Genomic DNA, 14,949 nt, shown 5'->3' on the forward strand with positions numbered 1-14,949 from the left:
AGGTGATGGTTAAAGAGTTGAGATGATAATTCTGTCTGTATCCATAATATATTGGTTTCATGGTGCACAAATGCGTGTGTAAAATGTATTTAGGTATTAAGACAACAGCACTTAAGAGATCCTTAAGCAGGTGAAGATCTGCATCTAAAGAACCATACATCATTGATTCAATTACAGTCACAAAAGGTTATGAATAAAATTGAAAAATGTGGGACCTCTTGGAAGACTGGCAAAAAGAAAAAAAGAAGCGACATCTTCTGGCTAGATTAAAAAAAAGAAACATTTCAGGGAGAGAGAGGGGTAAATGCCTCTTGGTGTGACATTCTGTTGTAGTTTGCCTTTCATTTTAACTCAAATGAGGGCAGAAAATATCTCTATATTAGGATTCCTGTGAAATAATGGGAATATGCATCTTGTTAAAGGTTCTGAAATGATGCATGACTATTTGGGTTAGCAGCTGAAAGTCAGGGATTCAGTGACACCAAAGAGGTGGGATTATATCCAAGTCTTGTACGGACTGTTAGCTGCCTAGGACACCCAGCATACATTATGGTGTCCCAGATATGTATCCAAGATACATGGAACAAGGAGTACCTGAGGATCAACGTATCCCAAAGGGCGTAACATTAACTTTGTCTGCAGACTTATCAGCACCAGTAAGATTGCACCCATGATGTCGTTCTCAGGTACATGGTGCTGCAATTATGGTGTTTCACCTAGGTTTATATATCCACTAGGGTACAAGGAAATTAATCAAAATGATGGTCCCAAGCAGAGAATTAATCTTTTATTATCTTGGGGGCTTGTTTTCACAGACAGCGCTATGGAGGTGCAGCTGTCCTGCTGTAGCACCTTAATGACGATGCCCCTATGCCCATGGGAGAGCTTCTCTTGTCGGCATAGTTAACCCACCTCCCTGAGAGGCAGTAGCTATGTCGAAGGCAAAAGCTCTCCCATCTACATAGTGCTCTCTCCATGGGGGTTAGGTTGGTATAACAATGTTGCCCAGGGGTGTGGATTTTTCACACTCCTGAGTAATGTTGTTATACTGACATAGCTCTGTAGTGTAGATCTGGCCTAGGTCTTTCAAGGGAAAATGAGACTGAGGTAATTAAAGATGGTGGGTGCGGGAATAACAAGGGATGAAAGAGGAAGAATGGTCCAGTAGCTGAAGTGCTGGAACTAGGGATCCTAGGTTCAACTCCCTGCTCTACCACACACTTCTTGTGTGACCTTGGGCAAATAATTTGCAGAACGGAGGGACACAGAGAATATCAGTAACATGACGATAATGGCACTTCGTCTCCTCACAGGAGTGGTGCAAGAATAAATTAATTAAAGGTTGTGAGGTGCTTAGATACTGCAGTGATGGGGTTCACAAAAGAACCGTGGACAGACAGATGAGTTGCCTGCATACCCGGGGAGCTCCTCCCAGTCCTGTGTGGCTCTGCACCCCGTACTGGTAGGGTTCTGTATAGTAGGCACAGTAAAGCTCTTAAACTGATTTACTGGATAGTGCTCTGTGGTCACTGCTCTCAAAGACAGTAACTTTCTGATAATCACAAACACCCAAGAGACAGGGATCTCGTGGGCCTAACTCAGCAAACACTTCTTCACTGCGTCTGACGAAGTGGGTATTCACCCACGAAAGCTCACGCTCCAAAACATCTGTTAGTCTATAAGGTGCCACAGGATTCTCTGCTGCTTCTTCACTTGTGAAATCCTTACTCATGCAAACAGTCTCAGTGGCCATGCATGTTTGGGGAAGGATTTCCCTCCCAAGTAAGGCCTGGGGATTGAGCCCCTTGTTCTGCAGAGTCCTGCTCAGATGTTCCAAATTTAAAACATGAAGTGGGTCACTCACAGAGAGAACAACCCTGCTAAATGTGGCACTGCACAGACTCCCTGCGATAGCTTACCTGGAGCCCAGAGCAATCGGAAGCAGCAGCAAAAGAAAGATGAAGATGTGACAGAATGGACAGGGATGGATTCACATCACAGAGAAACACATCACAAATGGAGAGAAATGAATCGGGCAGGCGATGCATAGCTGAAAAGAACCACAAGTTACCATGGTTACCGTCAAAACTCAACACAGCAGCTAAATCCCAAGCAGCATTGCCACTTCCTATGGAATTTTGTTTACAAGTCATCAAAGTAAAATCTCCACCTTTTTACATCAGAATTCCCATAACACTTTTTCTGTACTGTATAAATCGACCTGAATAAGAACCCACATTTTTCTTAATTCATATTTTACAGATTCCCATAGGGACTCCTCAGTAGTCTGGTCAACACATGCTATAAAAGGCAAGATTGATCTGGATGACCAGGTGGCTTAAGATGAAATCAGAATGAGATGATAATATGCTACTGCCAGTGTTCAACTGATCTTGCAGAGGTTTGTGACCAGAGAGTCTCCAATTCCACTCGTCTCCTTCAGCTGTCAAGCAATTTTGCAAGACTAATATTACCTACTGACAGTAACTTTCTTGTGGCCACCCCTTTCCTCACCATGGCAGTTCAAATGAATTTATTCCCTATTCCCCTATTCTCTCTTCTGAGAAAAAACCATAGCTATTTTTAAAATAAACTGTTAGTTGCTTCTGAAAGATGTCAGACTGACAGCTCGTCTCTCTCTAGCCATAAGGTAAGTACATTGTGGGTGGCAGCTGAGCAAATGTATGCACTCCAACTCATCACTGGGCATGGAACCCTGAACTGGGAGCAATTGCTCCAGAAGTAAATGGTTAATTCAGTCTCTCTGCCCTTTAACCACTTGGGCTTTCTGTCAGTACTTGGTGTCAAGTATTGCCATTTGCATCAGTCAGGTCTGGTCTCGACTAGGATAAAAATGTGGTATTAGAACATATTAAGCTAATACATGCTGATTAATACTTTCTAGAAGTCCAGTGTGGACAAAGCAGTATTGACTTTAACATGCACTAAGCAGGTCATGGTACAGAGTATTGTGCCCCTAGGCCTTAACTCGATCAGTTTAGCATGTTAAAGACAGTGACCCCTCTCTCCGCTAGACTTTTTAAACACGCTCATTAAATGTGCTGGCTAAAATATTCTAACAACACACCTTTGATCCTAGTCCTCTGATATGGGAATGTGTCCACAAGAGACCAGAGTGGCATACCAAACCCATTCCATTTAGACCTTGAAATTATCTTCAGTAGGTAACAGATTTAGTTTACTATCAGCCCAGACTGAATTTCAGCTGGAGACAAAGAGGTAAAATGGCCTGTAACCAATTATTAATTCTCATAAAACACTTGGTAAACCGAACCCGGGATGGATGTCAATTCTTGGACAATATGTTACTAAGTAGCTTCTAGTTTTCAAGGCAGCCCTGTGGTGCAATGTATATAATAAATCACTACCTTTTAATACCTCTGGTTTTTGTTCCACTGCTCTAATTTCTCTAAGTTGCAGTGGCAAATATGTTTAAACTATCTGTGCTAATCAAAGATCCTTTGATCACTTTAAGAATGGAATTACTTGTGAAAATCTGCATGAAAAACATGCTGATGCAGGTTGAACTAGACTGAAATTGGAGCCGATTGCCCCTAATTTTTAACAGTTGTCATAGCAACATGGCTAGGGGAAATCATTTAAAATAAGGAGCCTTTAATTGGCATCAAATCTAAATCACACAAATGTTTGAAAAGCTTGGAAACATTGCTTTAAAAATACACTTGTATTAAACTGTGTTTTTCTTTGCTTTAAAGAAGTTGAAAGCATTTTTTCATAATAGTGTCATTTGCTTGTGGTCAATACAGTAAAATAACATACTGATAGCTTTTCAAATGTACAGTGAATATGACATCTTAAAGTTAAAACATGTCACTGACTCTGTAGAACTGATACAAAGCAAATGGAATACGGTAAGGACTACTCCATTCTTGCAGATTAAACAACAATTTAGACGTCTTGGTCTTGGAGACATGTTTGAGTCAAACTGGACACAGCTCATGCCCACAGCTTCCCAAAAGATAAACATCTGTTTATGGCAGGCTACACAGATCAGAAACGATCTGCCAAAATGTTAATAGAGAGAGCCCAATGCAATAACCCAGGACTGACTGACTGCCATTGCTAGTGTCCTAAGAAAAAGCTAGGGCAGATATAAATCTGAAGGGAAAATAAAAGAAGCTGAAGTGAAAACAATATTGATTTTGACATGTGTTGTGAATTTTCTTTCTGCAGCACTAGATTCCTGCCCCAACTTCCCCAAAATGAGGCAAGTTATTCATCCTAGCACATACTGTGCATATCTGGCTCCCATCTGTTGGGTTACAAGGACTTCAAGCTCAGTGACCAGATCATAAATATAATTCTGTGCTCTGTGCCATAAGTAGCCATCCTCTTTGAGACTACAGAAAAGACAGACACAACAGGAACGTCTAGAAAACAAAGAAAAGAAAATACCTCAGAAAGCTTTAATATTTTTTCTCCTCTGCCTCCCATTTCCAGACTCCCAACTAGCTAGTAAGACACTGAAAGAGCGAACTCACTGTAATTCCCTTATTAGTTCAATGTTCTTGTAATAATAATGACTTCATAGCCATACACCATTCTCAGTAATAGCTAAGGATTCCCATCACTTTTAGTTCTGATATCCCTCCCACCTTCCTGCAGAGACACTCCGTTGCCTCACATTGGAACCCTTTAATAGAGCTCTTTGATCAATTTAGGGGGTACTTTACTTTTGGCCATCAGCTCAAGGGCTTCCAACCCTTCAGTGCCCCACTGGGCACCAGAAACCTCATATAAAACTCTTTGATTGATTTCCTCCTCCCTTCGCTCAATGTTCTCCTTCTCAAAACCAGAGAGAAACAGTAGTGCTATCAGGATCCTAGGTGCAATGTAGCTTCTGAAACAAGAGGATCAGTGGCTGCTAAACTAAGTGCAGCACTGGAAATTATTCAGAGCTACTTTTTCCTCAGATTCCCTTCACTGCCAGTCCTTACGACCAGGAAATTTGATCTTTCTAGGCTTGTTAACTACAGCTTAACATCTTCATTTTTAAAACCAATCCTCAGACCTTTTCCAGATGTCCAACACAGAAGGAGAAATAACAAAAGTTCTATGCTCCAATCAAATACTCAAAACCTAGACTGAAAAGCTGCATTGTACTGTCTTATTTCTGAGAGATTAAATTTGCTGAAAAACAGTTTTCATTCCAAGTGTTTGTCTGTTTTCTTTTCATTTGAAATGACTGAACAAATCCTGCGAGTTGCTGAGTTTCTGCTTAAATCAGTGAGAGTTGTAGTTGCTTAGCAGCTGCTGAATGTCTCTTTCTACATATGTATTACACACACACAAACTATGCAAAAAGAACATTATTAAGGTTGCAAAGTCAAGCATTCAAAAGTTAGAAAATGCCAGAATTAAGGTTGCCTATGCAACCTTAATTCAGCCCCTGTGTGCACATGCATTCTGATACAGTCTGTAATTATATGATCACAAAGCATTTTTTCCACAGGCCCCCTGCCTCATTCAGTGCACTTAATGAGCAGCTATTCAATGTTTTCCTTTCTCATTGTTCAGTGCATGGCTCCAAGGCCTTATTTACTGAACTCTACTCAAACCCTGCTCAGAAAACACAATTTCCTCATGGGCTTTTCTGGAGCGCTTATCGCTACACTAACTGAATCCTTCACAGACATAAATTAATTTATCTTCACATCACCCTTGTGAAGTGAAGGGATGGTATGATCCCCCATTTTACTGATGGGGGTCTGAGGCATAAAGAGATTAAGGTCAAAAGTATTCAAAAATTTTGGGTACCCAATTTGAGATACTCAGGGCCTGATTCTCCAGATCACTTAGTATTTTATAACACTTTATATGTGCAAAAAAGAGCTCTCACTGGCTTCAGTGGCAGCAGTGAGGGCTCAGCACTTCTGTTAATCAGGATCCAGGGTCTCAAGTTAGGCACCTAGAAAATGGGGAACAGATAACTAGTGACCATGTGTGAAAAGTTTAAGTGACTTGCCCAGCATCACACAGGAACTTTGTGGCTGAGACAGGGATAAAATCCAATTCTCCTGTGTCTGTTATATAAGGTGCCACAGAACTCTTTGCTGTTTTTACAGATCCAGACTAACACGGCTACTCCTCTTACATAATTCTCCTGTGTGACATTCAATTGTCTTACTCACAAGACCAACCTTTTGCTTCCTGCAATCCCCTGCCTCATTCACTAGACACTTGCCAGCTTCTGCAACAAATCCAGCAGGGGACCTACAGCAACAGTCTCCTTTACTACACAAATCTGATTCATTCTCAGAGTAGGTCCATCCTGGGCAATGAATGAGACAGGGCTTTCGTGGAAAAAATAGTATGTGATTACGCAGTACAAAATATACTAAATCCAGCATACCCTTTTGTGAAGATTACAGTAAAATCAATTATCAGAGGGGTTGCTGTGTTAGTCTGGATCTGTAAAAGCAGCAGAGAATCCTGTGGCACCATATAGACTAACAGACGTTTTGGAGCGTGAGCTTTCGTGGGTGAATACCCACTTCGTCAGACGCAGGTAGTGGAAATTTCCAGGGGCAGGTATATATTGCTTCGCAAGCAAGCTAGAGATAACGAGGTCAGTGTCAATCAGGAGGATGAAGGCCCTGTTCTAGCCAGTTTGAGTGTAGGTTAATTTTTTTTTTTTTTTGAAACCAAGAGAGAGAAAAACTTGACGTCTGTATATTGGCAAGCCTTCATCAGTCTGTTAGTCCTGAGCTGTGGGTCACCAAATTGCAGCATGAACTGAAGCTCAGCACGTCTCCTTTGAAGTCTGGTCGCTGAAGTTTGTTTTGGCTGCCAGGATGCCAACTTAAGGGTTTCTATAGGTGTGGCCAGGAGTTGAGTCTCCACAGGTTTTTGTACTGCCATTCTGATATCTGATTTGTGTCCAGTTATCCTTTTCCGTGAGTGGCCAGTTTGGCGATGTCATAAGCAGGAGGCATGCTGCATGATAGGGTATATTACATTTGTACTGCAGGTGAATGAACATGATGGTAGGCGATCTGGGTTTAGGTCCTTGATAGGTGTGCGTGGTAGATAGTGGGCAGAGTTGGCATCGGGTGTTTGTCATTGTTGGTTCCTGGTAAAGATGTTACCTAACGACCAACAGGACTCACTGGCCCATCATACAGCCCCGCCTAAACACCCTCCAATGGCATATCTGGAGATCTACACACCATCCTGGCACATGCCCCACATTTCAAACAGAGTCTTGGGTGGCGGCCATCTTCGCTCCACAAACCTGCCCAATCTGAGAACGTATTCTCACCGCAACGCAACCTACACATAGTACCTCTAAACTCAGAAACACCATGCAACAAACCCGCATGCCACTCTTGCCCACCATATACACCAGCGACACTACCAAACACCTACCAGATCAGCATACCAATCACTGTTCATATCACCTGAACGTCCACACGACTAAATACAGCCATCACTTATGCCAGCAATGCCCCCTCTGCTATGTAAATCGGACCACTGGGCGTTCTATGGAAGGATAATGGACACAAATCAGTATCAGGAATGGCGGATACACGATGTAGGGAGAGCACTGTCGATGCCGCGTCGAGTCTACGCGTGTTGGTGGCCAGCCGTGCGCCAAAAAACTTCGGCAGCTCAAAGAGAATGCTGAGCTTCAGTTTCATCTGCAGATTTGACCATCGTCAGGCTCACAAATGACTTGAATGGCTTGCCAATTACAGAACCAGTTTCTCCTCCCTTGGTTTTCACACCTCAACTGCTAGAACAGGGCCTCATTCTCCCTGATTGAACTGACCTCGTTATCTCTAGCTTGCTTGCCTAGCATATATATACCTGCCCCTGGAAATTTCCACTACCTGCGTCTGACGAAGTGGGTATTCACCCACGAAAGCTCACGCTCCAAAACGTCTGTTAGTCTGCTGCTTTTAGTAAAATCAATATTATTTTTAACTAATTGTAATCTCAGTTACACACTGGATTTACAAGCACTGCAACTGAGTTCAGATTCCAGCGCAGAGAATTTATCAGGATATTCTTATATCATTCTTTCTCGTCAGGCAACCCCATTCCAGACTCGAACCAAAGGCTTCTACCCATCTAATGGGAAAGGACAGAGAGTGAAACTCAGCTTGGCAAGCCAGCTCCTAGCATTCCCCAAGTCATACATAGTATAAACACATCATTGTCCTGTACTGTTGGCACGTTTGCAGTTATCTTAATAAGTGAGAATGCAGAGAGTGGTCCTATGGTTTAAAAATAAGGAAGGACATTGTCACTTGCCAGATTGATGCCACATTGCATGTTTCTCTCTTCCAAAGCTCTTGGAGGCAGTATAATTTGTTACAGTACATGCCATACAGATTTCAAGAAAAGTCTTAAAGAGACACAGTGCAGCATCTATGGGGCTGCAGTGAGGTTTTTTTTTTACATTTTGTGTTTGTTAATCTAGTGCTTGTGATGGGTAGAAGTTTGACAGTCGTGGAGAAAGAAGTCCTTTTGCTATAGCACAGGCATTTGGAGTGAGTGCCTTCCCATCCAGCCCTGCAAGCCTGCCTCAACCCTGACTGGCATGGACCCCATGACTGAGGGCAAAAAGGTAGTTCAACCTCCAGGATGATTCAGCATTCCCCATCTCTGCTAGCACTGCAGCCAGCCCAGGTGCCAATTAGTGCCAGCCAGGATGGTGGATTTTAGTGAAGCACACACCTGTCCACTGGGAAATGGACCGAGACCAACCTCTCTAACTGCATGCAGAAAACTGAACAGCCATCAGATGGCAACAGCAACTTTTGGCCAATACTGGTCTAGACTGGATTTGAACTTGCAGCATAGCGGGTGACAGACTGTGGTTTACAGTGTTAAAAACAATACAACCTATGTAAAAAAAAAAAAGTGTGTTGTGATTCACTGGTGTGATATCCAACCCATGAATTATGAGATTTAACCAACCAACACTGCCGGGACAGAAAGCTAGCCTGGGTGGACAAGCCACTAGCAAATCTGGAGAGTAGCGAAGAGGAGGGTGTGAAGACTGCAAATGAACACAGATCCAGCAACAGTCCCAGAGAAAAGAAGGGTGCGGGAAGTCAGCATCTGTAGATGTCCTCAGAGACTGGGGTGGGAAAAGAGAGAGCAGCACAAAGGGAAGAAGGCGGACATGGACAGCAACGGAGGGAGGGAGTTGAGGAGCTGACAGTACAAGCAGGAGCAAGGATGGAACAATGGACTTGGATTGTCTGGGACTTGGACCCATGAGTTATTAGCATATACATTAAAAACAGCCAAATGCTGAGCCTGGAAGTTTTTTCCACTGAGTGTCTCTGATGACTAACAGCCATGCCTCACTTTACTTATAAGACCACCAGAAACCCTCCGTGGAATTACAGCCCCAGCTCTGGCAGTTACCCATCCTTTACTCTATATCCTGTATCTTGGTATTGTTATAAGCAGTTTGCAAAGGGACAGCTTCTGACTGTTCGTGCAATTTGCAGCATGAATATAAAAACTTCATCTTGGCAATAATCTTATTAAGAGGATTGGTATAATAATGGAGACCCATTTTCTGTGCACATTTACAGTCACACACATTAAAACTTCAGCTAATATTAAAAACACTTCATATTTATATACTGCTTTACCTATTCAAAGTGCTTTATAAACATTAACTAATGACAGCAGCATCTCAATACATTATGTACATTGTGCTCAGCAGGTAAGAACTATGTTAATGAATGCTTGCACAATGACTTACAAGATCGAGGGCAGCTGCCAGGATGGAGGCATCGGGGATAGTGCCTGGCTCACAGCAGTTTAAGAGAAACTGAAAGCGTTTCATGCCTTGTCTGATTGCTCCCAGGTTCACTACGTTCTTGGATTTCCCACCTTCCTGGTTGGCGGTCAAGTGATCATCAAAACTGTGGCAACCTGAGAAGAGAGAGAATACAAAGGGGGTCCAGGGTGGGGGGGCAGGAGATGAGAAGCAGGAAAGAGAAGGGGGACACAATACCTCACAGATAAAAAAATGAGTTGTACAGGAATCCTGGTGTGCATGATCCTGACCCAGTTCCCTTCCCTCAACTTGATACATGATCTGAGCAGATTTGTGACAATTTCCATGGCAACAAGTGACTGAAAACTGTGAGCCTGATTCTGAACATGGTTATGCTGGTGTAAGCCCAAAGTGGTTCCCTGGACTTGAATGGAGGTGCTCTAGATTTAATCCAGTGTAAATTAGATCAGAATATGGTTGGTCCATGTCCGTTTTTCAAATATGTAAATACAGTATCGAGTCTCCTGCTTATTTGGGCTCTTAGGCTCTCTCCATCTCTGCACTGTCTGGTCAGTCTATTTAGATTATCTTAGCTTATCATCTTCCCTAAGAAAGAATACACATTTATCCTTACCTATTAATTTAACAAATATTATATTATATTTTGAGCAGGACACACGAGTAATAATTCTTCCAAAAGAACAAGGCAAGGATCAGCTGTTATTTATGTAGGCTTAAATCTTCAGAAGTGACTAGTTATTTTGGGGAGCCCACCTTGAGACACCTTTTGTCAAGGCCTGATTTTCAGAAAGTGCTCAGCATTCACCTTCTGTAAATCCTTTAAGATGTCTGATATGCAGTGCACCTAAAAATGGAGGCACCCAGAATGACTAGCCACTTTTGAAAATGAAGCCCATAAAGCCTCCTTTGAACACAATAACATGTTACTTGTATGGGACAGGTCAACTAGTCCCATAATGCAGACTGGAACCAAGGTTCCCCTGAGGAAGGTAAATAGGTAGGCAAAGCCTAACAAGTGACAGAGTTGGTGTGGCTTGTGGAAGGTACATGAAATAAATATTAATTAGTTGGGAAAACACAATGAAATTAAAAATATTCTAACTAAAGCACAACTGGGGAGTATCCAAGAGCTTTTGTTTCAGCCGGACACCCTCCCAAAGGCAAAAACAAGGGAGATCAATTGGATTTCTTCACCCACATGACCTCAACATTGCACATGGCTCAGTTGCCATTTTTGCCTTCTCAAAGGAAAGCTCTTCTGAAAGCTTTGACAGAAGATCTACATAATAAATGATACGAACACTTCTATCACCTCTAAGGAAACAAAGCTAGAAAACCTGAGTACCTCACTAGAGCTGATGGAGGACCAGACAGGACTCAGAGGATAGATCTGAAAAGTAGTTTCAAGTCTAAGATGATTATCATTCACCACAATCAAAAGTATAAATGCTCCACCTCCCTCTGCAGAAGCAAATGCAGAATCAAGCCAAAGTCAAGAATCTCCAGATCATGGGCTTTCCTGCTTTGCCCACAAAAACGATCCCAACTTCCTTGGTTTACAGGCATAAGGAAGAACCTCTCATCACTGAGGAATCTTACAGAATGCTCAATAATAAAGCAACTAAGAACTTTGGGCTGGGGACTCTAGTTGTTTCTAACATGGATGTAACAGACAAAGGCAGGGCATCACTTTTGAAGGACTTTCTTTACCTAGGGAGAGGAGAAAAGCACAAAACTCCAAGTCCACTAAGGGACCTTACCATGAAGATTTACCTGGGAAGCACTTACATAGTACAATGACAAGCCCAGAACAGATAGATGGAAAATCTTTTCAAAACTATTAAGCCAAATCATGCAAACAATGATGAATTAAGTTTTAAAAATCTTCTTGTAAGAATAAAAGTCCTACATCCAGCTAAGCTACGTAGTGCCCAAAAACAAAACATTTCTATCCCAGGACAGATTTAGTCCAAATGAAAAAAGGAACAAGGACACTCGTGTTAGCTGAATAGACATTACTGCCTTTTCTTCCGATGCCTTTGTTTCCTAACTACCTGGTATATTTCATCTGATACAATTAATGGCCACTGTATCACAATATCTTGTTTGGACTATAAATAGGATGACCAGATAGCAACTGTGAAAAAAATGGGACAGATGGTGGAGGGTAATAGGCACCTATATAAGAAAAAGTGCCAAAAAATATGACTGCCCCTTTAAAAAAGGACATCTGGTCACCCTAGCTATAGACAAATACTGTTTTCCCTTAAACATGTCTAACCAATCTCTCGGTGTCAGAATCTGTGCTGCACCTCTAAGACGTACAGCACAGAAACTCACTGCCCTGGTGGAGGGCACAGCCAAGGATGCTTTAAGCCACTTCTGTGCCCTCCTAATTTGGGGCTGAGCCACAGCCACCAGCATAATTTAGATACCTCTGGTGTCCTGTCTCAATTGTTGTGTCCACCCTGGTTTTCTGTATGGGTGGCAATGATGAATGGAATCTACAATGTTCTGCATATTGTGGTCCCATCCCTGTCTTGTGCCTTCTATCCCCAGCCCTGCCTCTTTTCTGGGGTTTGTGAGGAAGTCCTGGAGAGACAACCTTATGACGAGCTCATGGCCTGCACAAGGAGAAATCCCCCTCCCCCCCGACACAAACAGGGCTTTGAGGGTCCTTCTTTATACCTGGCATAAAGGGGCCAGGGTGTGGTGAGGATCCCATCCTTGACTTTTGGGCCTGCAGTCTTAACTATGGGCTGCATTCTGATATATCATAGGAAGGAAAAAAAGAGAAAGGAGGGGGGCATGAACCAATATTTTGTTTTTGTTTCTTTATATATTCCTGATCACCTAACATACTGTTCTGGGGCTGGATCCTGCTCCCACTGAAGTGAACAGGAATTTTATCATTCACTTCAATGAGAGCATGAGCAGTACTTATTGTTAATAATCCAGAAACTGGTTCCTCTTCACCATCAATGGAGGAGAAGATAGCAAGTCAATGGGGCAGGCGTTGTAAATGGGCATCTCCCCGTTAGCTTCAATGGAGTTACTTTGATTTACAGTAGCTGAAGATCTGGCTCAGTTAACGGAAACCATTGCCTATCCTAATCAGAGAGCTTCAGCTGTTTAGGGAGTTCTATATTTTTCATTCCCATTTGCTGGATGTACGCAAGCTCTCTTCTCTGTGCAGGCCTGGTGGGTGCTACGCACATCAATTTTATTTTTTTATTCTATGTTTTATAAACTGAAGAATATTGTAAACTTTGCATTGAATGAAAGATATTCACAGACTCTACGGCTGGAATGGACCACTGTGATCATCTAATATGACACAGGCCATAGAATTTCCCCAAAATAATTCCTAGAGCACATTTTAGAAAAATATCCAATCTTAATTTAAAAAACTATCAGTGATGGACAACCTATCACAACACTTGATAAGTTGTTTCAATAGTTAATTACTCTCACCATTAAAAATGTACATCTTATTTCCAGTCTGAATTTGTTTAGCTTCAACTTTCAGTCATTGGATCATGTTATACTTTCTTTGTTAGACTGAAGAATCCATTATTAAATATTTGTTCCCATTGTAGGTACTTATAGACTGTAATCAAGTCACCCCTTAACCTTCTTTGTTAAACTAAATAGATAGAGCTCCTTGAATCTGTCATTACAATGCATGTTTTCTAATCCTTTAATCATTCTCATGGCTCTTCTCTGAGCCCTCTCCAATTTATTAACTACCTTCTTGAATTGCTGCTTGCACGTTTAGCTGTATTCTGACAATAGGTAAAAGCCCTTTTAAATAAATGAACTGTATAATGCATACATGTATTTGAAATACATAGAACTCCCAATGACCTAGATGACAAATGACGATGAAAGCAACAGCTTGTAAAAAACTTGACAGAATGACTCCCGGTTTAATAGATTTTTTGTTTCTGTTCACTGTAATGCATGTTTGTTTTTCAGTCCTGGTTTTTACTCAGTTGTCATATTTTTAAAACAAAGACAAAAGGAGGCACTACATGGAGAAAGCGGGAGCAGAAATGATGTCACAGCACAGCATCAAGTATGAAAAGGAGAAAGGACAGCAATGTTGACCAAAAACACGGTCCCAGGTCCATCCAGCCATCAGGTTCTTCATGATTTAATAGCACCTATCCAGTCTAACAAGCGTTTTGTTCTCCCCTCTTAAAAATATAACTTCCATTGATCTCAATGGAAGTTATGAATGCAAAGGAAAGTTTTCATCCCTGTATATATTTTGATCTTTCTATTACTTTTTTGATGTTTATTAACACTCATGCCCCAAAAGGCCTTGGACAGAATATGATTAACTCAGACCTGACAAACGTCATGATAATTCAACTTCATGTTCAAATGAAATCATGAATTCAGAAATTGACATCTGAAGCACAAAATATACTATAAGGCATGTGTGCACTATACAGTATTATTATATATGTGTCTACACACACATTATATACACTCACAAAGGCCTTGATGCTGTAAGGTATTGCATATAGTTGCAGGAGGTCTGCCCATGCACAGTAACTTGCAAGACTGGGGTAATTTTATATAATACACACACATATGTAAAAATTATATATATATTCACTCACACACACACATACACACACACACACACACACACCATTTTGCTGAGCTACATCTCCTGTAATCATATCAGAAAGGAATTTTTATACATGCTCCCTTGACTTTCACAATTTACCTTTCAAGAGATTTTAAAAAAAGTATTTAAGCTCCCTTGATTTTCAGAAACTCACAGGTGACGAACTACACTCATTAACATCACTGGTTGATTTACCTGTTTGGTTTTTTTTTTCATAAGGACCTTCTCTTACTCTCATGCCCCTTCAGTTATTATACATTTCTAATGTTGACATTGTGTTTAAAAGCCAGGCATGGCCCACTTAACTGCACTTACATACAGACAAATAAATATTAACGTACTTTGCTCTTGGACAGGTGAAATAGATGTCCCGAGTTTTCAAAATAAAAGTAGTTACATAATATAACGTATTAATCACAAAGTGCTGAAATACTTTAGATAGTTCAAGGTTCACATAGGTAATAACCAGAGTGACATCCTAGCAGAACAAATGCATAAG

General features: G+C 41.5%; 1 protein-coding gene across 13 annotated transcripts in view; it reads right to left on the minus strand.

Moving 5' to 3' along the window:
- Window positions 1-14,949, minus strand: part of UNC80 (unc-80 subunit of NALCN channel complex) — a 201,327-nt gene that overhangs the window by 115,153 nt on the left and 71,225 nt on the right. For all 13 annotated transcript variants that reach the window (XM_032765081.2, XM_075069958.1, XM_032765079.2 and 10 more), the window contains exon 22: window positions 9,770-9,942. In XM_032765081.2, coding sequence (XP_032620972.1) covers window positions 9,770-9,942 — 173 coding nt within the window. The remainder of the gene's footprint in view (window positions 1-9,769; window positions 9,943-14,949) is intronic.

This window comes from Chelonoidis abingdonii, chromosome 10 (genome assembly GCF_003597395.2).
Source record: "Chelonoidis abingdonii isolate Lonesome George chromosome 10, CheloAbing_2.0, whole genome shotgun sequence".
Lineage (NCBI taxonomy): Eukaryota > Metazoa > Chordata > Testudines > Testudinidae > Chelonoidis > Chelonoidis abingdonii.